Below are 25,723 nucleotides of genomic sequence, written 5' to 3'. Positions count from 1 at the left end.
GATGTTACACCAGTGATCGGCAACCTTTTGAGAGACTGGGTAAAAAAATTCAATTTTCAAAAATTTATTTGGTACTTAAGTGGGTTAATGTTTGAAACCATTTTTTAATATTTTTAAAAACAATTCCATTTTTATAAACTGAAAAATATGTGCATATAATATAATACGTATATTTGCATATGTATGTGGAAATACAAATTTATTTTATATAAACATACATATTACAATTGCCGACCACTGGTTATGAGTATACTTATCTTGTCACCACAGAAAAAAAAATCTGCTTTCCACAAAACCTACTCTCAAAAGTTGTATCATTCACTTTCTTTTTACGCCGTCCCTAAGCAGTGTGTGTCTTGCCTATCTCTACCAGATGTCACTGGCTATAATTATAAGCATTGTAAATAAGTTGATGTTATACTTACTTCTAAATTTAAACTGGAAAGGTTCATGTATTGATGATATCTGAGCCACATATCGGCCAAATGATCACTGGTAAGTTCATATGTGTCAGAGTCATTGTCAAAGTGGACAGGAATGGAGTAAATTATGTGGACACACGTGTCACTGTCAGGCCAATTGTAGAAGCAGCTGCCGATTTGATGGTAGTTCACATTTTCTAGGCTGAAATCAATAATAAAAAACGTGTGGCGACATCTGTATAAAAATATGTAATTGACACGTGTATAATTTGGACTTGCATTGTGAGATGGCAGTATTGAAAATATTTATCAACTTAGCTAATAAAACAGAAACACGCTGAGAAGCAAGAAACTTCATTTATCATGTCAGCTCTGTAACCAAGCGGTTGTCTTGTGCTCCTATACATGGCCCCCACATCCTGAAGCGGGCCCCCATACCCATCGTTTAGGTTAAAGGCAGTCTGTCACACTACAGTGGCGTTTTTCAGATGGTGTTCGAGGTCAAATAAAATTCTGTGTATTTTTAGTGATTTTTAACGAATTAAAATAGCCCTGCAGGTGACTTTTTTTACCATTAAAGCCAATTTAAGATGTGTTTATCTCATTTATCTGGTCGACTCGCCACGCCGGGCCCCACTGAGCCCAGGCCCCTATTAAGAATAGGTACTCACATATTATTACAGATGGTGTTGGTTAGTTTTGTAAAATTCAATAAGCCCTGCCTAAACCAAATCATAATCGATAAAAAATATTCTCCTATCTATAAGATATCTAAAATTATGTAGGTTTAGCGGCATAATTTTAGATATTTTATAGGTTGACGAGTGTTTTTTGACTGTTTATCTACTATGGCTTGGATTAGACAAGGTGTAATTTAATTTTTAAAACTAACCAACACCATCTACATATTGGACAACAAATCAAGTATGACTGACAAAGTTTAGTATGCACTATTTTTGTCGGATCTCCACAGCTTACCTCTACCATTCGCCACTGAGAAAGTAGTCTTTGTTTAATGAAAACAAGTATGACTGACAAAGTTTAGTATGCACTATTTTTGTCGGATCTCCACAGCTTACCTCTACCATTCGCCACTGCGATAGATAAGTACTGGAACCAACAGGTATTACTTAAAAAACTACTAAAACTTTCAATTTCAAAAGAGGATTTATTTCAAATAAACAGAAACATACAACATTAATAACAAATTTAATATATGGCACAATACTAAATGTAAACATTAATAATTAATTAGTAAATATTTAAATAATAACATTCTATAATTAAATTACTTTTTAATCAAGGTTGAATGTACATAAGACTTAATAAAAGTGACATTATTTTGAAAAGCCAAAGAACATATTATTTAAATAATTATTATTGTTATGAAAAAATCTTTGAAATAATCGTTAAAATATCGAATACACATCTTTCACTTATCAAGTAAAAGCTCAAAATTAAACTACTGACCCAAAAATCCTTCTTTAGAATAATTTCAAATAAACTATGCAATCTGACATGTTCAAATTCCTACCTATAAATTAGTTAGTAATATCGTTACAATTAGGGATTCCAATCCCGGGATCCCGAGCTATTTTCGATACCTATGAATCCCGGGATTGATAAACATAATCCCGGGATTTCGGGATTGATTTTTTTATCAATTTTTATGGAAAATAAAATAAAAGCGAAAATATAACAGAAAAAATACTTTAAAATAAAAAATAACTACATTAGAAATAAACTGAGTTTGAATGATGTTTGATTTATACCCATGTGTAGGTTGCCGATTCATTTTATTTTTTCACATAAATTATTAAAAATGGAAAGATTGGAAAAAAACAATGCTTCGCACTTTTAACAAAGTAATTCCACCATGATATCATACGTTTTACGGCAGTTTCATATTTGTCTGACTAATTAGATTTATGAAGCGGAAAGGCCATAAGTACGCCATGATTATTTGCTTTACTATTTTAAATCTCGCTAATCCATTTATTAAGTCTTTACTATCAGAAGCAGCAATCTCCTATTAAATCCACATTATTATTTAAATTACAATATTATTTACTCCGTTAAACTTGTGTATTTCCAAGATTGAACGTATACAATATTAACAATAAATTTCTTAAACAGTATAAATTATACTAGATTTATTTTTGACCGATTTTATCAATGTTATTTGTAAATATAAAAATTTTATATTAACAATGGAAAAAATGCCAATCCCGGGATTGTCAAATTGTAATCCCGAAATCCCGGGATCAGAATTTTGGCTCGGGATTGGATTCCCTAGTTACAATGATTTAAATTGTAAATACTGTAGCTATTTCTTAACACGTTGATCGCCATGGGGGTCACCGGTGACCGGCATTGGATTACATTCAGGGGGCCATGGGGGTCACCGGTGACCGGCAAAGAAGACCTGCCTTAGAGTTGTTCTACAGCGCCGGCGGGCACGCGCGCAGTGCATTTTTCGATACGCGGTGACCGGCATGGCACTTCTGTATATTACTGCCACTTGGCCTGAAAATAAGTCTTCCCAGTCACAAAATATAGGCTCACTAATGTAAAGAATGTACATAATGAAAAAAAAAGTTTTCCTTTTAAATTGTAAATGTGTTTTTATTGATATAAAAATAAAAATTAAATAGATTATAAAAATGTAAGTTATAAAAAATATGTAAATAATAAAAAAAATAGAATAACAAAAATGATTATAAGGTTTGTATACGTATATTTCCAGTTTATGTGTATCCAGGTATTATACTACCCAATTTGAAAACATTATTCCGTATTTGTGCCTTTTCTGTTTATTATACTATCTAAATCTAAATATAATTCGACCGCGAAATGGCACCATGCTCTCGTCAACACATATGGACAGGTGACCGGCGAAATGGCCGGCACGGCCCAATAGAATAAATTAACTTGTTGGCGCCGCGACGGACACATGTGGCCGGCACATCATAAAAACCAATATTTACGTAAAAAAATCATCAAAATGAAAAAAAAACATTATATTCTTTCATAACCTATCAAATAATACCTTAAAAACAAATAATCATTTTTTAACTATTTTATGTAAAACTAGTTGGCGATCAATGTGTTAAAAGAATAATGTAGACAGACATTAGGAATTAATTGCAATGACACTTGGGTCGGTAACTTAATCAATTACATGTACCTACTCGTCCGTGAACGAAAAATATGTGTTCAAGTCCTACTCGAACCAAATTTTTTCTTATCGGCTTTTCAAAATAGATTGTTTCTAAAAACTTAATTGAAAACTTCTTGTAAGTAACAAGCTACATTAGTAATACGAGTTCTACCATGTAAATGCCAATAATTAATACTCTTAATATTTGACGATATCTATCCTAATAAATCACATTGGTAAAATAACTGACTAAATATACTTATTAACGGACCATAAGTTCTTGGCACGTTAGGCAGGATTGTTTTATATATATATATATATATATATGCGATTAGGAGCCAAATATGTATTGTTGAATTATAATACTTATATTTTTATTTAATGTTTGTAAAATTAGTTAAGTGCTTTATGTAATATGACTTAGAACATAATTCGTACTGTTAGAAATGAATAACTGTAAAAACACATAGCCCTATGAGAATTAATGAAACAGAGTTAAGACGCATAGGACTTTACTGTGGATTAATCGATAAAAGGTTCGATTTAGGCATGCTTAAATAAGTCCCATTATTACAAGTTTTTGGAATATTTTATCTTCAGATTTTAGTCATTTCCAATATACTTGATTTGACATCCTTTCAGCACCATGGCCAGTGAAATTTATGAATTTCACTAATCTTTTGTTGCTTTAAAATTATGCTGGATAGGCATTATGCATAGAACGCATGAGAAGATACTATGCATGCATTCCCTGAGGGTAAGAGATCTATCCGGCTGAAACTGATATGGCAGCATTATGACGTGAGGGATTTGAGGATGCTTAACAAGAGCAATTGAAAATACCAATTAATCTCAAAAATTAATATAAAATGACATTTAAAAATTAGCTGATCTAAGTAAGAAACATCCAACATACTCCATATTGATTGAAATATATTTAACTTTTTTAATTAAAAATAATATGTAAATTCAAATTTTATTGCTATTATTAATAATTTTTTATATTGTTTTCAACATATAAGATATGCTTCCTGATTTACTAAGTTTCAAACAACATTTTTCTCTTTGATTTTTAATGAAAGGCTCAAATTCCGCTGGATTAATGGATTTATTGTTCAGCCCCGAAACATACCAATTAGGGGGTTCTGAGCTATATATAACCATTAGTCTTATGGCCAATCTAGTCTTGTACAATACAGATGTATTCTTCTTAACCACAAGAGAAAAAAACATTATTCTTGTCTTCAGATATGTGTTTGATAATGCATAGTCCAAATATGAATGACATTCGAATGATCCTAGTGATGGTGGCAAAATAAACAGACACAACTTGCCATCACAAAAAATATTTTCGTTATAACTAATGCAAAATATTGTATCGACTCTATAATTAGTAAGGTCATCATCACATATTACAATTTATTAGGATAACATCATTTTCAAACTGGTAAGTGAATAGCAAAGAATGACCTTTTGGCTGATTTAAAAAAAAAAAAATCACTATAATGCAGGGGTAGTCAACCTGGTCCCTACCGCTCATTAGTGGGCGTTCCAGCTTTCATGTTGGGCGGTAGGGGTTTTATAAACATTTTCATTATATTTTCATAAAATTCCCCGTGACAATTTAAATATCAGAAAATAAACTATTTGTATCGCTCTATAAAAGAATGCCTGTCTTATAAATCCAAATATGTAGAAAATGATATTCAGTTTATTGATACCTTTTCCTATCTCATACCTTGTGGAATCAGGCTTTAGTGCTGTTCATAATCATAATATTATGACCAAAGAAAGAAACCTCCTGAATATTTCCGAAAGAGGAGACCTTCGTTTGTTCCTCACAAAAATTGAGCCAGATATCCATTATTTAGTTTCACAACATCAGCCTCGGGGATATCATTAATAATTTAATTAATTAAATGTAATTTCATCAGACTTCATGCTTCTATGTAAGTATGCATAGTATAAATAAAAAGATAGATTACTTAACTACAGTAAGTTGTTTTATAAAGATTTATTCTGCCAAACTTGGCGAAAGCCTGACATAAAGTATTTGGTAAGTAATTATTATTATCTGCTTTATAAATTTTATAAAGTAAAGTTACTTCCCTACTTTATAGATCACTATTAGTGTGGAACCGGTGGGCGGTCAGAAAATTTTACTACAAAAGTGGGCGGTAGGTATAAAAAGGTTGACTACCTCTGCTATATAGATGTAAACCGTTGACCAAAATTTTAATTAAACAATATTTTTCGAGAGGGATTTAGAAATTAGATAACCTATTTTGATGTTGAGTATTTCTACAGCTATAACTAATGCAAAATATTGTATTGACTCTCTATAATTAGTAAGGTCATCGTCACATATTACAATTTGTTAGGGTAACATCATTTCCGAACTGGTAAGTGAATAGCAAAGTATGACCTTTTGGCTGATTTTTTTGAGAGATCGAGAGATTGGATAACCTATTTTGATGTTAAGTATTTCTACAGCTATAACTAATGCAAAATATTGTATTGACTCTCTATAATTAGTAAGGTCATCATCACATATTACAATTTATTAGGATATCATCATTTTCGATTTGGTACGTGAATAGCGAAGAATGACCTTTTGGCTAATTTTTTTATAAAACATCGTAAGATGTAAAAACGTTGGCCAAAGTTTTTATTAAACAATATTTTTTTCGAGAGCGATTGAGAGATTAGATAACCTATTTTGATGTTGAGTATTTCTACAGCTAGCATGTATGCAGAAATTTTAGACAAGAGAATGACCTTTCTGCTGTTGCTGTCAAAGTCCGTAAAGTAAATATAATTTGATTACTTGATTAGTCTGTCAAAAACTTTTACTTGGGAGTTTATATATTTCAAATTCTAATGAATTTGACTCCTGTATTACTTTGGATTTGTTTTTATTTAACCTTATCACTACCAGCCAATTTTTACTAGATGGACACTTGTAGGCCAGCTATTTTCAGAATAAAATAAATCCTTTAAAAAATATGAAATAGGAACGGAATGATAAATATTTGTGAAAAAAAAATCGTGAATATTTTCACACTAAAATGATAAATATTGTTTATAAAATATACACATAATGTTTATTCAGAAGTTATGACGTTTACAATAACCCGCGAATATATTCGTGTGTGGCCTGACGCGACATACATGCTTTGGCGAGTTAATTCGTCCGTGGCACTAATTCTAAAAAAAATGTTTTTAAATGAAACAAATCTATCGTTAATTTTCATTAAAATACGCCATTGGTCTCCATCATACCTTTATGCTGTAAAAATATTATACATCAAAATAGGGTATTTGAGAAGAAAATAGGGTATTTGAGAAGATAATATTGTCTCATTCAAATAAAAGATATGTCCATTCGAATTAGATAAGTATCATAAAATGCTTTGTGGATGGTAATACAATTGCATGGATAAAATGGTTGCCTAAAATCTGTCATGCTAATACTAATAGCTCTTAGTGATTTTTGATGATGAACAGAGTGGAGTGTCTATAATAATGAATTCAACAACTATCATAGTGCGAGAAGAAATATATTGTGCGCTAAGTTATTGATTCAGTATCTATTTTATCTTATTATCTATTTAGTAACAATATAATTTTTAAAATCTCATTACATTAATACTGCTTTGCTAAGTAAAAAGACAGTGTCTTTGGTTTTTGTGAAATGAGAACCAAAGTTTTAAACTACCGTTTCTCCTATATTATGTAAAATCATTGGATTGTTTTGCCATAGGGTCGTATGCATGAGATTCCCAAATACTTTACAGGCTAAATACTGCTCATTTGTATGCATGAGTGCAAATGTAATCCGTTGGTTAGCGACGTAACGATCTGGTGTCATAATGTGTCATGGCGTCCATATAATGGCAAACTTATAAAATTTCATTCCCCGATAATTAATTTAAAATTTTGAAATTGTAAATGTGTCTGAAAGTGTGCAAACGGTACCATATAAATTTAATAATTATAAATGAATAATTATTATGAACTTTAAATAATTTATCAGTTATTTTATCACATTTATTTTATAATTCTACCGTACGAAAGGATAAAGTATTCCTAGTGAAAATTTCCATTTGGTGGCAATACATACAGTTATATTGTGACTAACTTCACTTCAATCATTTCTATTATGAGATGACAAAATGGAATAAGAATAAATGAATGAATGAAATGAATAAACAGCATGACTAGGAACTGTTTTTAAAGTTCGCAAATGTTTTACAGAGTCTACAAAATGAATGAGGGCCTCAAGCAAACGTTTGTTGTAATGAATGCATTATTAAAATGACATTTGAAAGTGACATATAAAGCAGCCATTTTGAATGACGTGTGACGTCAGATTGCTTACGTCACAAACAGTGCTATACGCTATATGGTGGAAAATCGGTTAAATAGCTTATAAAGAATTTCGGAATCTCATATATACGGCCGATAATCTCTAAAGATAATGTCAAAACAATCCAATTATTTTACATAATATAAAAGAAAAGGTAGTTGAAAACTTTGGTTCTCATTGCACTAAAAACAAAATACTGTCTTTTTACTTAGCAGGTCAGTATAATATTACATTACATTTTGTTATGTTAAAAAACACAACAACGTACCTATCTATTTAATTATTCAAACTTTTTAGGAAAAATAAAATTATAATAAAATAGATACATACAATAATATATTTGTAGCTGAAATACATTTTTGTATTACATAGAAACATAACCATGAGAAAGATACACTGTTAAAAAAATGTTACTAATGTCTAGTCCGGACCGAGATACATCTGTACGTAAACATTTATATGAACACTTTACTTAACGCTCCCGCCACTGTGGTGTCCTGTTGTAACCAAACAAAGGCGTTGAGTGCACATGTGCAACTTTGCCAAACAAAATTAATTTAATAATATGCGATTTTCCTTTAGAAAATTTATCAACGGATTCTTGAACATGATTAAAATTTAATTGAAATATTGCTATAATTTTGTGATTGAAATTTGCTGATTTTTATCAAACATTGTGGTTGTTCGTGCGTATCTCAGTGGCGACAGGTGGAGGTAGGCTGTTAAGATCCAACATAAATAGTGCACAATAAACTTTGTTAGTCATATGTATTTGTGTTTATTGAACTAACAATGCAATTTACAGATGGCGTTGGTTAGTTTTAAAAAGTCAATTAACCCCTGCCTAAACCAAACCATAATAGTTTTGGTATATTTTGGGCGATCCGACAAAATTATGCACACTTTTTCTTTCGTACTTATTTGTTTTTGTTGAATTAGAAATAGGTACATATTATTACACATGTAGGTTAATTTTTTTTAAATTTATTAAGCCCTGCCTAAACTATAATAGATAAAAAATATTATTCTATCTATAAAATATCCAAAATTACTTCGCAAATTTACTTAAATTAAATTACTTAAAATTTAATAGCATAATTTTATATATTTTAAAGATAGACGAGTATTTTTTTTACTTTTATCTATTATGGTTTGGTTTTGCAGGGTTTAATTGAATTTTAAAAACTAACCAGCACTATCTGCAACTTATAGGTTAGTTCAATGAAAACAAATACGTATGACTGACAAAGTTTAGTGTGCACTATTTATGGCGGATCTTAACAGTCTACCTTCACCCTTCGCCATTAAACTAACTTGATTTGAAACTAACAGCCACAAATGTTCTTTTAACAATGTTTGTATACAGTTTTCATACAATGTCCATGTGTTCACATACAGATGTATCTTGGTTTGAACTAGGCATAAGTTATACATCAAAAATATATTTGTAGACTGAATGATAATACAGCCGAACTTGGTTATTACGAGGAAGATAGGACCTAATGAATTTAAGCGGTACTCATTATATCAGAGAATAGGTATTTTTAAATGAACGGTCACATAACAAAAAAAGTAAAAAATAAAAAATCTGAAAACCATCGTAAAAATCCCTAAAACAAGCATGGCCTACATAAACTACAAAAGAAGTTGTTTATTGTAATGAATGCTGGTAGGTACCTACGGACTTCACAGACCTTGGATTTTTCAACCATATGCGTGGATTCTTTTTCATTATTATTGGCGAAAACAACAATTAGGTAGGTACTTAGACACTTAACTACTGTCATAAACATAATCCGTCCCCGGCGGCATCGTGTCCGATCAGATTTTATTGCTTAGGGTCGAAATGTTTTTAAACGATCGATACATTAACAGTATTTTAGCTCGGTATATCCGATAAGTTGCTCGTTATAACAGTGAATAAATGTACAAGGAAAATCATAAACCAAAATGTCAACGAATGTTTCCTCATTACATCCGAGATCGTAATAACCGAGTTTGACTGTATTACATTTAATAATTCTGACTTAAATAATAAATTATTGCTGGAATAAAATTGAATGTTTTGATAAGACAACAGATTATCAGCTGATTCATTCTTGTATTACCAATGAATGTGAAATACATTTTAGATAATCTCGTTTTCTGTCCAGCATTTTTGAAATAGATCTACATAAGTAATGAATTAAATAAGAAATCCCCTTTTTGTAGTTACGTTTTTGTGTTAGTAACATAGCGAATTAGTAAGTATGTACATATATTATAGTTACAATCAATGTAATGCCCATTTACCCAAATACATATTTTACATATTAATAATATAATAGCTAATTGCTTTGAGTATCTTTGAAGCCTGTTATTAATCTTCATAAGTCTCTTCTACACAGCTTCTACAAATAGTATATATAGTTTTTTGAATGACTAAATAAAACTATATACAGTACACTCTCAGAAATCCGCCGCTCGATTATCCGACAACTACTATAATCCGGCGTTATTTTTACTAGTTGAAAGCACAAAAACAAGCTCTATAATTCGCCGGTATTCGATAGTCAAATTAAGTAGTTCGCCGCGTACAAGTATAAAACACAGATGAGCCAGGTCTATTTTGGAAACTTCTCCTTTGTAAAACGTACGTTCATCGCGAAGAAAGTAATGTACCAGGGAGGAAACTGCCCAAGGACCGCATCACAATTATGCCGTGCTCCAATGCAACCGGGACACGCAAAATGAAGCTTTTGGTCATAGGGAAAGCCAGGAATCCTAAGCCATTCAAGAATATCTGCCTCACTGAACAACTGGTTGTGTCAAGTGATTTACTGTTTAATATTTAGTTAATAAACTTGGTTTATAAATATGTATAATTTAGTTAATACTTGATTTTAATTATAAATAAAACCGTAATTTTCTAGTACTTACAAATTTCTTAAAAAAACTATTTTTACGAAATACCTGTTTTAATTTTCACCATATTTTGTATGCATGCACTATAATCTGCCGCTTTTACTAATTCAACACTTGTCTGGTTTTTGGGGTGGCGGATTACTGAGAGAGTACTGTAATGGAATATTTTAATTCATAATTTTAAAATGTAGTTTAATAAAATTTATACAATAGGTGCTTATACTGTCCACAAATTTCAAATGATAGGTATATAAAATCATTTATACATATAAAGTTTATTACTAGGGGTAGCCAAAAAAGTACCAATAATAAAATCTATATTTAATTTTGCTACTTTTTTGATGACCACTATTTATTACAAAAAATTATATTATAAAAAAAAATATTAAGTACAATGCAATTAATATAATTGCTAAAATAAGTCAAGTTATTTTGGCGTTAAACATTTATTATAAATAAAGTTCACTATTAACAACAAAAAATTAATCTTTGGTTTATCTTATAAAACTATATAAGTATCTAGGTAACATTGATAAAAGAACTGAGGCTATTGGTTTCAAAGTTGATTACCTCCATTTTATTATTTTTGATATTTTCTTGATTCTGGTTCTGCAAGTACTGTTTTATCATAAGTAAATATATATTCATAAACTATCAAATATCTGTTTCTTGGTAAAATAGTATTAAACCAGAAGTTGATTGCAATGTTGGTTATATATTCTATAAGCTGCCATCTTTTTTTTTGTCTACCAATTTTCAAGATGGTTTTCTTTCTTGCTTCAGTATTCGCTTTTTCTAACTACAGACGATTCCGCTTTATTTTGCAACCACTTATTTGGGTCAAATCTCAAGAAAAGGAAACCAAGCCAATGAACCAACAGTATGTAATTTACATCACTAATTGGGACAACATTCTGCTTAATTAAGAGAGAACTTTAAGATTACAATACGGGATATCCGACAACCAAAGTCACCAACTGTCACCAACCAATGTCATTATCTTACAGAGTACATATCTGTATACTGTAGGGATCAACCACTACCATACCTTATTCACTAAACGCTACACCACCTCGCATATGCAAATTTGCTTTCTGTCAATTTTATTATTTTAGTATTATAGGAATAAATCTTTTTTTTATGCGGAATTCGCTTAATTGGGGCAGCCGCTTAATCGGGCCAAAATGCTCTAGCTAGTCTACTATGCAAGTCCCGATGTATCCCAATAAAACAAATCAATTGCATTTACAAATATGTTCGCGAGTAGAAAATATTCTATTTGCAGTCCTAAATACGCTTTTATGAATATCTCAAAATGGCGAAATATGTAGATAACCAACTTTAAAACCAATAGCCTCAATTGTCACTTTCGTAAATCTGACACGGTACCAAATAGGTATCTATTGAATACTTTTAAAAATGGATATTTTCTCCTGAATACTTTTATAATACCTGTTATAGGACAAATAATTTGGCATTGAGACCAGTAGTTTCTTTTTAACAAATAGGTAACTATTACCATAGTCAATATATAATATATATTACATATTATTATAATACTTCAGGACCTAAGTATCTTTTTTATACACTTAAGGTAAATCTTAATTTTTTTTAATTAAGTAGACAAGATTAATAAAGACGTAAGTAGATATATTATATTATCTACAGAGGATTATCTACAATTAAAAAATATGTCATAATTTATTATGATAGAAAATAATTGATATTTTTATAATAGTCATAAATAAAAATGATATGGTTAGAATGATTTTAAAAGAATTGTAAAATAATTCATACAGAAATATTAAGTACTACAATTTATTAGAATAAATATTTTGCTTCTAGGTAAGTATATGTAAATATTAATGAAATTGCCTAATTGAAAGTGTTTGACTATTATAAAACTTGATTTTACTAAAATTAGATTGTGTAAATGTCGTCTGAGCTATCCCACATTTTGTAAATAATTTATTATTCATGATTTAATCATATTTAAAACCCAGCAGGTCTATTCTTAACGGTTACCACTTCAGCACGTTTCCATTATTTTCATTGGTCAAAATTAGCACGGAAGGCATTCTATAAATAAAACACTTATCGGCCGCTATCTCTAATTCATAATACGACAAAAATTTAGATTGGTAGACACGTCGGTCAAATTCGGATATGTTCGTAATGGCAAACCCAAGCAGATAAAGCCGAACGAGCGCCATCTAGTTGGCAATTAGCCGAACACAAGAATTTTGCATTGACACGTCAGACATATCAACATAACCTACAATTTTCTTAGTCATGTCATTGCGATTGCAGAAAAACAGTCAGATCTTGCGTCTTAATTCTCAATATGTAAAATTGACATACTCTGTCTCGTACTCAAAGTTAGCTTTACCTTTTGACAGTTCAGACGGTTAACTTTTTTACATTAGCTGCCAGAATACGTAAAGTGACAAATGTGTTATATTTATCACAATTAGCTCTTTTTTGATGTTAAGTGGTGATATGTTAGAATAGGCCTGCAGGTGAAGTAAGTTTTGGAAAGGTTGATTTATTTGGTTAATACTTTAATTGGTATGGGATCTGGTATTATTTCATCAATCCACCTATAACTGTGTAATGTGTTCAGTTCAGTAGAACTTTATACAACCCAATTAAACGGTCCAGGATAAAACAGGATCAACCCTCAAATTTTTAATTTCAAGAAATATTAAGTACAAAGTGTATCCGAATCTATGAATCAAAACAAATCAAATTTGATTTACCCATTGGAAACAGATTTAAAAGGAAAAAAGATGAGCCAACATCAGAGTTCACTAGAAATGCAACAACTTATTATTATATTTACTTTCAATAGTTCTTTTAAAATTGTGTAGTTATTAATATACCTATTTCAAATGATAAAATCTTTTAAAAATGTGGGCTTTGAAGAAATATTTAAAAATAAAAATTACCAAGAACAAGTGCCACCAAATTGATACCATATGATTAACAGCGGCATCAAATTGGTATTAATTGTCTACAATGGGTTAATTTGATTACAGAATCATAGGAAACCTATGCATTTAAATTAACAAACTTTGGTAGCCTGGGTACACTTTCGTGTATATTGGTCAACATGCAATGAATGCAGGTTCAAGTTTCCGGCTGGCATAATAGTTTTTTCAAAATTTCTTATAATACCTAGGTATGTTACTGAGGTGTTCCGAATCATCTATACTAAATTTATGGTTGATACTATTTTACCTCTAAGATATTTTACTATATTCTTTAGGTAAAAAGATGCCCAAAGCCCACTTTGTTCAGGCCGCGGCACAAAATAGTGAATTTCGATGGTAGTACTACTAGTTATTGCTTATACTTCGAATGCAATATGGTAAACTGTTATCATATTGCATTCAATGTTAAGTAATAACTAGCGCTACCATCGGAAATCGTGATTTAGTGCCACGGCTTGACTATATATTCTTGAAAGATGCCATACTTAGTCCGAAAAGACAGTTTTGATAAAAAGCTTAAGAGGCAATTTTCATAGATGGCAGAGTTCTCAGAGTGAACTCATTTTAACTAAAATGAGGGTTAGTACTATTTTCTCCCAGACTTTACAATTATTAATTGTGACTTTCATTAATGTATAATAGTAATGTAAAAGAAACATTTATAATCATTTTTAAATTTCACATTCATGTAAATGTAGGGAAATCATTAAATTTTCATCTGAATGGGGATGATGAAGTTTATACCAGCTTCTCTTGAACGATTTTGCAATTAGTGAAACTAGTCTGAGCGTATTCCTTCTCGACGGGCTTCCTCTTGCTAGTTTTTGATTGGAAAACAGCCTCCACTTGGACTTTGACCCTCGCCGGAGCCAGGGCAGGAGACGAATGAGCGGGAGTAGCCGGAGAGACGCGAGCCGAGGATACCTGACTCCTGTGCGGAGAGTGCAGCGGGATAAATTGATCGGGGGCTTGCGATCACAAGGCGACGGCGGCGCAGTTGGAAGCCGGAACTTCCTTCTTGCGGTCGCGGCCGCCGGCCGACGGCTAAGTCTGCGACTGGACCATGGAGATGCTGGCCGACTCCGGAACCGAATGCGTCTGGCTCGTCTCGTCTGTTGAATCATACAGAGGAAACTCGCAGCACAGGATGAACTTCAAGGTTTTGGGTACTTCCACGTAAATAGCCGGAGGAATCGGAATCAATGGAGACGTCGAGGATTTATAGTATCGGTAGTCCGCGTTGTCTCGGTGTCTCTCGTCGGAAGACCGTTCCAGAGCAGGCACGCCCGAAAGAAATAGAATTATCATTGTCGTAAAGATCGGTGACAAAATGGCGACCCACTCGAAGCCTTGAATGACGTTCAACGATATGATGAAAATCCCCCACCACAAGACGATCTCTCCAAAGTAGTTGGGATGACGAGATAGTCGCCAGAGCCCATCGTTGCACCATTTCCCACAGTTAGCCGGGTCTTGACGGAACGAGAACTTCTGCAAGTCGGCGTACGTCTCCGCGAGTAATCCGACGAAGAATATTCCGGTGCCGGCCGAATCCAGAGTCGTCATGGTCTTCGGAGACCGAGGATACGAGTGGTGAGGCGAATTCACCACCATCACCGGCAGGCTGACTATGTACACCCACACCGCTTGGAACGTGTAAAAGACTGCGAATCGGAGAACATTGCTCTTTCTGTCTTCAAACTTTTCATCGCGGCCTATCTGAACAATTCTGTAGAGGAGATATCCTGATAGGCGGGCTCCCCATAGGCAAACGAACACAGTGACCATTAGCTGCCGGCTGTCGTAGGATTTGGCCAGACTACCCCCCTGCCCCAGGAAGAAGGTCATCAAAGCTATTATGATGAAATTGGCCCCTCCGGTGAAATCCGTCAGCTTGTCGCATCTGAACGTGGCCGCAATCGTGAAGAACACCACTTGAAGCGCGAACGTGACCATCGCGCTAATGGCCATGTTGTTTTTATCTAAAATCACCGTCATTTTTACGCTTATTTTGGACAAGCTAGCTTTTAACACGCGTGCTAGATGTAAACAACTCTGTCGTTTCCGCTTTAGCGCCAGAACAACGAGCTAGCGCATAATTATTATGTACTTAGCTTATTTATTTTAAAAATAAAATGTTCGTCACATTTTGATAATATCATCGAGGGAAACTAAAAGATTACACTCATATTTCATTATGTTTTTACAAATAGAAATCATTACAAACTAAAACATTGTTCGTACAACACGAGATAGGCATGTTGCACTAAAATCAGCTGTGAACGAAACATCGATCGATATATTTTCCGAGCGCCGCATTGCTGTATTCGGCATACACAAAAATGTGAAATTCTATTAATAAAAATTGCACATGCACAATTTAATTATTCCGTATACGGTTTATTATTGTTTCACTTTTTTAAATTGTAATAGACTAATACTGCATCTCGTTTGGCTTTCACAATAAATTCGGACATAGTTTTAAAAATATTAAAAACGAATACTGAACGTATTATGTATAGATGTCAACTGATTACGTTGGGTAAAACACGTAGAACAACGTCTGCATTATGCGAAAAGTAAGTCATCTGAAGATGCTTGGCTGTATGCCAATTTGTTTCTAGTGCAAATTACGCATTATTTACGATAAATGCATTCAATGCGAAAAAGTCAAAACTTAAATAATATCTCCTGTCAAAATCAGCGCCTGCGTACGCGTAATCCTCTATACACTGTTGCCAATGTTGCCACTTGCACCGTGAAAAAAAATGTAGCCACGCTTAGAATATAAATTAGATATATTGATAATAAAACCTCTATAATTCAAATAATTTTTCGACATTTCATTTTTATTAGATCCCTAATTCAGTCACTTCCATTTTTATTATTGGTTAAATTATAAATAAAGTAAAAATCTTACATTGTGATGTTGTCGACTGTAATATTGTTTTCCGAGCAATATTTCTCCGCAACGAACGCCAAATTCTTTCTGAAATTTTCACTAATGTTGAGGAAGGCAGTTGGAGTAAGTCCTTTCAAGTAAATATTGCTTTCTTCCATTGGTGCTACAGTCACAGGAGCCTCTTCTGTAGTTGGGGGCATAGTTGTTGTTGGTAGTTCGCCTAACATACAAGCATATTTTAGTACATAGGTATTCTTTTAATAATTTTAACCTATCCACAAAAAGTACCGGTAAATGTGCCGCAGAGGTGGCCATGAGATATCGTCGCTATAGGATTGGTTTGTCGAATATCCGTTTTTGTCGAAATCGACCTTTTAATGCAGAATGATTTTTTGTATCTAAATGGACCAGAACCATCTTTTTCTTTAAATTGCTTTGTAATGAAAACAGCATTCATATGCTGTAAAAACAACAATTTAAATACCTTCATGTATTTAAATATACAGCGACGATAATATTACAACTTTCTTTTTAGACTAAACCAAACTTAACCTAACCTACCCCAACCTATTATTACCTCATATTATAATCTTAGTTTGTGATAATGGTGCATCAAAATGTGTGAAAATTTCAAATTTTCAATTAACAATAATTATTGGATCGAAAAGCCGATGCGCCGACAGAAAAAGGTATTTTATTATAATTGTCTACATGGAATAAACTGTTTTCGTAAAAAAAAAAACATAAAAGCTTATGGCCACCTCTGCGGCACAATTACCAAAATACCTTCAAGTCGCCATAATAATAATTAATTTTTTTATGTTTTTTCACCATATTATTATGAGGTACCTACCTATCTATTTTCAACAACCGATATGATAATTTTGTTTTATATAAGTAATGTGGTTTTATGTGTATTATGTTTCAATGATTCGTTTTAATATTAGTTTTTTTACCATTTGAGTCGCTTAGTTGCTAAACCCGCTCTGGAGGTTTTTTTGAGTTTCGAGTAAATCATGAAAAACTGTTTTGTTCATTTACGATGTTGTTGATGCTAGTAGTGGTGACGTTTATATAGCGATTTAAACGTTTGCTAAAAATCATGGTTTGAATCGCGACATTTGATTGGTTGGCTATGTAGAGCGGATTTACAACCTGTTATTTATCCTAGAATGGATATGGCGACTCAAGTCAATTCAATATTTATTGAGATTTTTTGGAACCGGTGTTGCCACTTTTCAGATATTCTGACTGAGGACTTGAATTCTCATGTGATGCAATCCGGCTAACCAGATCGTCGTTTACCCTTAGGATATGTTAACAAAGCCCATTTTGCTGATAGCTCTACCATTATTATATTATATTGTCACTGTTCTGGCAGAAAACACTAATTCGAAAAAATGACTTATTGAGTTAGTACCAAAATGTTCCATATTTCAAACTTTACCGTCTGGAAACCTTCTTAATAAATAAACAGTCTTTATTTTAAAGTCATCCTTTTTACGATTACTTAATAAACTCATATGATAGACCATTATTTCAAACATTTTAATAACTTCAAAGTCAAATTACTCAAAACTAGTATTCTCCAGTTAGTGTGTTCTGCCAGAACAGAGACGATAATATATTATATGGTTGATAATATTACTACCAATGTAATATTTGTCAGTGGCGAGGGGTGGAGATAGGCTGATAAGATTTCGACATAAACAGTGCACACTAAACATTACCAATCAAGCCGCATTTAGACCAAGCAAGCGAATGTTTGTTCTTCCTCCACTCTAGTGAAATTCTCTTAACGTAAACGCTTCTTGTCAAGCGAGCATAAGAATTTCGCTAGAGTAGGGGAACAACAAACGGTTCAAGTCGGTTATGGGGAAGCCAGACGGGAACCACGGTAATTGTCATAGCCGATTTTGGGCAAAATTCATGAATTCAAGAATGAAAACCTTACTTTACCTAACCTAAACTAACCCAACCTAACAAATAATCCAGTATATCAGCTATTTTTAAAATGTATTTGCCGCTGGCTTCCCCATAACTGACTTGTTCCGAACAAATATTTGCTTGCTTGGTCTAAATATGGCTTCATACATCTTATTTGTTTTTATTGAACTAAGAATACAATAATGCAGATGGTGTTGGTTAGTTTTTTAAAATTCATTAACCCCTGCCCAGTGACGTCCCGTGGGGGTAGGCAGATTGAGCGTCGCTTGGGGGCGGCAGATACTCTAAGGGCGGCAAATCGAGGAGAATTATTTGGTATTATATAGAAATTAAGAAATTATATAGTTATATTATTATATATAATATAGTTATATTATAATATTAGTTATATTATAACCAGAGCGTTGGAGATGTTTTTTTCCGGATGTTATTTTTATCCAGTACTTACTACAGTACAGATTTTAGTATGATGTCACCACGCTTCTCGAGGAATTTTTGTTTTATTTTTGACTGCTCTTGTTTCGTATACAATGCCAATAAAAAATATTTTTTACTACTCTTGGCGCGTAGACACATTATGAATATTATGATAAATGTAAAACACCAAAAACCAATAATAAATCAGTCATAATATAATAATATATTGTCATTTACTCAAATTAAAGAGTTCCTTTCATAATAGTGATATTATGTAGGTATGTGCGCAAAAAACAATTATGTCGCGCCATAGGTGGCGCCGAACAAGCGACGAATGTAGGTATTGAAACAAAATAATTACTATATATATTTCAACGTTGGTGACGAAGCAAGGAAAATTATGGTAGAGATTTATAGGTAGGTACATACTTCCGTATTTTTTAATTTATCCAAATATTTTTGCCAGTCACTCCCGAGATTTAAAAGTTGCCGGATGTACCTATTGCAAAATAGATATTGTAATGATTATTAATCCATTGACATTTGACATAATCATATGCATATAATAGGTATTTACGTTAAGTACCAGCTAATTGTAATAAAAATGTACACTAGTAGGTACCTACCTAGATTATATCGTATTTATCGTGCTGTGAATAACAATATCTTCTTTTAAGTCGATTTTTTGTAAACATATTTTGTGCCGATAATAGTGTGGATTTGTGGTTTATTTCAATCATCAACGGTTGGATGTTGAGATTATTAACTAAAAGTGTATTTATGATTAAAAATAGGTTTATACTAAATAAATAATGAGGAAAATTATTTTGTTTACATATTGTAGCGTACAATAATAGCATAGAAAAAAAATGGTGTAAAAATATTACGTCTGCGTAGGTATTACTAAATGATACATACTAAATGTGTCAGATATATCAACCAAATGGAATCTCAGACTCTGGTGATTTGGGTAAGTGTTTAACTAATATTATATTTATTCGCTTATTTATTTATTAATATCTAAATTTAATTTTGTATGATTCAGCTTAGTGGTAGGTATATATTTTGTTAGTAATGTATCCATCCATACCATGCCCCCACAAGGGGGGGCTGACAGGGCTCTAGCCTGGGCCCCGGGCTCGATAAGTGAAATAAACACATATCACAAATTTGCTCGAATAGCGAAAAATTCGCCTGCGGCGCTATTTTCTTCAATAGTGTTATTATTTAAAATTATGTGGTTGTACAATACAATTTATAATTGTGTAGCGATACTCAAAAACTCCATAATTCAAATGGGTGTATTAAAATTTACAAAAAAACACTAAATATACACATCAATTTTAACGCGTACATCATTTGGAAAACATTACCGTAGAGCGTCACACTGCCTTTATCCTTAGCGATAGGTAGGGGGGCTGCCAAAGATCCTAGTCTGGGGGCCCGCTTCAGGATGCGAGGACCATGCTTCATACAATACATTTCTTAGATAGGTATTGGAGTAATGAAAGGATGATAAAAAAATGGGGCGGCATTTTGACGCTGCCTATGGGCGGCATTTTGTCTAGGGACGTCACTGCCCCTGCCTATACAAAACCATAATCGATAAAAATTATTCTTTCATCTCTAAAATATCTAAAATTATGTATGGCTTAATGACATAATTTAAGATATTTTATAGATAAATGATTATTTTTTTATTATTATCTACTATGGCTTGGATTAGGCAGAGCTTAATTGAATTTTAAAAACTAACAAACACTATCTACGCATTGCAGTCTTCAATATACTTCAATGAAAACAAACACATTTGACTGACAAAGTTTAGTGTGCAATATCCATTGTCACTGGTGTTTGCGTTATTATAAGCGACCTTATCACAACATTAGAAAGTAGTAGGACATGGATACTCACCGATTCTTTTGACATCTATTTTGAATCCAGTATTTTTGTTTCCTACTTTTTGGTTAGCAAGAAATTTAATGGTAAGTTTGTCTAAATGAACAAGCCTGTACATCCGTTCCTCCTTCAGAAACCAGGCAAAAACTAATTCATCTTCGGTCAATACATCCATGCCACCTGAAAATATAATAATATATATAGAAAGGTATTGACGAAAACCTTCTTCGAAATATATTGATGACGCCGTGTGTACTAATTTTCATACAAACGTGAAGAGTTTCCTTGTAGTATAGAAAAATTACATTTATAACAAACTGAAAATGGTTCAGCGATTTTGGTAGGTAGAGAAAACGCAAAAGGCTCCATCTGGTAGAAAAAGGGTTTTTTAACACCTTTGGTCGTATATGTAGTAAGTACAATGTTATTATCATCTTCTATATAAAAAAAATTATAATTTTCACGAAAACATCATGACTTGTAGAATAGGATATTATTTTTTTACAAATATTTTAGTATTGAGAGGCTGATAATGTCAATTAAAGCGATGTGAAAATCTTCTGCAAACTTTCTGTAAGAACAGTTTCGAAACCCTACAATCGTGCCAAAAGTAAATTATATTGTTTATAATGTAGATTTTGACAAAAATTTGACACCTATGATTTTTCGAGGTAGGTCCTGCATATAAACATATTCTACGTTAAAAAAGTTCTATATTCTGTAGAACATGGTAGAAGTGAAAAAAATATACAAATCAAATCAGTGCATCTATTCTATACACAAGACTGCTTTTGGCCGCTACCTTAGCTATCTAGGATAGGTTTGTATCGCAGATATCGAAATCCATAGAAACCCTGAAAATATTAATAGTGATGATGGATTATGGTTAAAAACGTCATGGCTTCCGGCACTGTCAGCAAAATCCAATATTCGATACGGTATCTTTGGTCGTAACGATTGACACATTACTCTGAGCAACGTTTATTCTTAGCTCATAGGATTCCTTTTGGCATTCTTAGAGCGACGTTTGCATTCATATTGCATACACTACACTTCATCAGAACACATATCATCTCTTGATAATGGCCTCTGCAACGAGCCCAAAACGTCGAGGAAAGAATACACGGTGGCAATCTGACCGATCCTAATAAGATCATATGGGGCTCCACGGAGTGGAGGTTTGCATTAACAGATTTTATTTTTACGAGAAATGGATGTCGGCCACTTACTCAACCTATTAGGTCCATACTCTGACTCATGCATAAATTAAAAACAATATGTGTACTTGCCAGACCCAGGATTCGAATCTGGGACCCATGATGCTAATTTAGTACCTATAAAATAATTTTTTTTTTTGACCCGATAATAATAAGATCATATAGGCCTCCATAGAGTGAAGGTTGTATTAACGGACCTTTATTACGAGGAATTATTGTTAGACTTTCGCTCAACCCACACGGTCATTACATTAGACACATTGAAAAATTACTTTTAATATAATAACATAATACAGTCGAACTTGATTATTACGAGGAAGATGTGACAGACTGAATATCCTTGTTGTAAGCATTACTCGTTATATCGTAATATAACATTTTTCGCGCCACATTCTATTTAAGCATAGAACATAAAAAATCTGAAAACAGAACATCGAAACAAGCATGGTATTCATAAACTAAAAGAAGTTGTTTATTGTAAAGAAGTGATGAGCCGCCGGCGCTGGTAGGTAACGTACTGACTTCACAAAGCTTGGATTTTTTACATGCAATTTCAACCATATGCGTGGATAATTTTTCAATGTTGTCGGCGAAAACACCAATTAGGTACTTAGACACTGAATTAGTGTCATAAACGTAATCCGATTCAGGCGGCATCGGTCCAGTTAACTGCCCGGTCGGATTTTATTGCTTGAAAATGTTGTTTTTAAACGATTGACACATTAAGGCTATACTTCAGCTGGGGCACGGTCTAAAACGATCGTGACTACGTGACGCGAAGATTGTGCAAATGACGCGTGCAGAACAAAACATAATTATTGTTATAAAAAGTCAACATGCGTCCATTTAATGTTCCATTACTAATAATAAAAATATATTCATTGACATGTTTTCTTTTTCAAGTAAATGGGTAACGTTTTTTAAGTCATCTTTAATTAATTCCCCTGTCACCATCACAAAACAAATTTACTTGTTCACAGCTCGACTTTCGCTCTCTCAGTCTGAAATTTTGTCGCACCTATAGTTGAAAATTATTTGCCGTTTCACTGAAGTACCGTCTTAACAGTTTTGCTCGGTATACCCGAGAAGTAGCTCGTTATAAAAGTGAATAAATGTATGGAGAAAATCATAAACTAAAATGTCAACAAATGTTTCCTCATTACATCCGAGATCTCGCTATTTCCGTGATCGTAATAACCAAGTTCGTCTGTATATCAATTTAGGTGAATATTATTTATTTTGTGTCTTTCAATGTGGTATATTATAGTTGAGTTTAATTATAAGTATTACCTGGATGTATGATCAAATAATCATTGCTAACTCCGTTCAAGTCCAATGCTCTGACTATCATTTCAACTCCATACCCTGGACCAAAACCGATAGTCCACTCCACATCAAACGCCCCATCAGGATAGGGCAACGGGTAATTATCTGACGTGATTGTGGTATACTCGCTACTGTCAATGGGAACATCGATTCGGAGCTTCCTTTGGATGATGGGAGCCGGGGATATATCATAATGTAGTTCGTCTATCACGCTGAGGTTGTAAGATTGCGGCGTATTCGCAGCTAGGCTTATTACCTTTAAGGATTCCTCGGTATTTATGTCTGGAAGGTTGCTTTGTGTTGTTTGCGCCAAAGCTGTAAAAATTGTATTAACATGAAGTGAAATATTGCAATTATCATGTAGGATAAACACAGAATACTACAAATTTAAAATGTAATATTTTGTACATTTTTTCACAACTGAGGAAAATACTATGTAGCCACGGCTTGAACCTGGGAATCAGAACTGTCAATAATTGAGGGAATGTGTGACAAGATTGGTTGTGCAAAAGTGACCTCCTATTAATTGTGTCTTAAGCGTAAAGTTTTCAACCAATGTGTGCTTCCAGTGCTCACATATGCGTGTGGAATATGGACTCATAATGTAAGAGAAATCGAAAAATGTCTAGTAGCGCAATATAGTATTGAAAGGTGCATGTTGTGCATAATGAAGAAACACCATAAAAGAAACCAATGGGTAAGAGGCTATCCATAGACTGAAACCGTATGCAGTTTAGTACCGTGTGCCATACTAAACTTATGATTTCTGTTCATGGAAATATATTTTCATAATATATATTATGAGCATCTGATTGTATCCGTTTATACCATACAATTGCATTTTAAAACTTAGTGAAAATATATTTTCATGAACAGAAATCATAAGTTTAGTATGGTACACGGTTGTAAACCGTATACGGTTTCAGTCTATAGATGGTCTCTAAGTAGGCAGACAAGAATACGCAATTGCCAAGAGATGAAATGGCAACGAGTTGGACATAATGTTCGGAGAGTGGATTTTGGATCAACGAACAGTTTGATGGATGTACATGGTAGTGAAGAACTAATGACCGAGAAAAGTGGAAGGAGCAAGCGGAGGCCTTATTCCAACAATGGATCGACCCCGGCTGATCATGATGAATTTTGAAACTTCTACAATAAAAGAAAAACAATGACGTAAGATTGATGCCTTTAACATGTGGTGTTGTGATTATAATATAAGTGATAAAGTGAAGAATGCCATCATGAATGGATTCAGTAAAGTTATATGGACGACGGAATGCAGGGATTACTTCCACTTCCGACAATGTCCGATCCTAATAAGATTATATGGACCTATGGGTTTTTACGAGAAATGGATGTCAGTCACTCAACCTATTAGGTCCATACTCTGACTCATACACAAATTGATAAACAATATTATGTATACTTGAAAGACCCAGGATTCGAACCTGCTGGGATTGCTACAGAAAAATAACATGGATATTTTCAACTAATCTCAATATGCAATATATAATTCAAACAATTTATAATAGGTAGTTAATAATATTATTTGATTAGTAATGTCCACTTACCTGTGATTCCCACAGTAATTAATATTACAAGCACTAACCACCAATCACGTACGGCCATTTTGCCTTTTTGCTAACCACGGAACAAGCGATAAATCACACCGAATGACCTAATTCAAAAATATTTCTCACTACGTACCTAAATAACTAAACATCTTCCTCAACTAAAATAACTAAATACCCACACAATAAAATTCACTTCAGGAACAAATATTATCAATTTGTTTCTTTCTACACCTGACTCTATAATAATTGGTGTTAACGTTAATTCTTAATAAAAATCACCTAGGTATGTTTTTCACACTTTGTTATCAGTGAATGATAACAGTAATCTCTACTACAATGTTTGATAAGGCCAAAGGTATTCATAACTTAATGACTAATGAGATAGAAAAGTCTTGTTTCAATATTTTAATAATAGATGTCGCCAGTTAGAAATTAAGATTAGGTTGATAAGAAAATAGTTATCTTAATGTTATCCTAATTACAGATAAGACGGCTAATTTAATTGTAAATGTGTACATGGCTACCATAATATAGCTTCCACACGGTACAACTTATCTCAATAAACCAACAAGTACTTTTAGAACTGCAAA

At 32.9% G+C, this 25,723-nt stretch overlaps 2 protein-coding genes across 2 annotated transcripts in view; both read right to left on the bottom strand.

Moving 5' to 3' along the window:
- The window catches only part of LOC147075263 (uncharacterized), a 32,905-nt gene extending 7,480 nt beyond the window's left edge, over nt 1-25,425 (bottom strand). Inside the window, exons 1-5 of the mRNA XM_085942786.1 lie at nt 25,131-25,425; nt 23,521-23,871; nt 21,029-21,193; nt 16,769-16,970; nt 426-624 (exon numbers count right to left, since the gene is read on the bottom strand). Of these exons, the coding sequence (XP_085798912.1) occupies nt 426-624; nt 16,769-16,970; nt 21,029-21,193; nt 23,521-23,871; nt 25,131-25,188 (975 nt within the window). The 5' untranslated portion in view covers nt 25,189-25,425. The remainder of the gene's footprint in view (nt 1-425; nt 625-16,768; nt 16,971-21,028; nt 21,194-23,520; nt 23,872-25,130) is intronic.
- LOC147075264 (uncharacterized) lies at nt 13,439-16,567 on the bottom strand. The gene has a single exon (XM_085942787.1). It carries the CDS (start codon nt 15,844-15,846, stop codon nt 14,893-14,895), a length of 954 nt encoding a protein of 317 aa, XP_085798913.1. The 5' UTR covers nt 15,847-16,567; the 3' UTR covers nt 13,439-14,892.
- Nucleotides 25,426-25,723: the final 298 nt, after the last annotated feature.

The sequence above is a fragment of the Rhyacophila brunnea genome, unplaced genomic scaffold, assembly GCF_057557595.1.
Source record: "Rhyacophila brunnea isolate RB1 unplaced genomic scaffold, BYU_Rbru_1.0 scaffold_15, whole genome shotgun sequence".
In the NCBI taxonomy this organism is placed as follows: Eukaryota; Metazoa; Arthropoda; class Insecta; order Trichoptera; family Rhyacophilidae; genus Rhyacophila; species Rhyacophila brunnea.
Note: the sequence above shows the minus strand (reverse complement) of the source record. Positions and strands in the feature narration are given on the sequence as shown.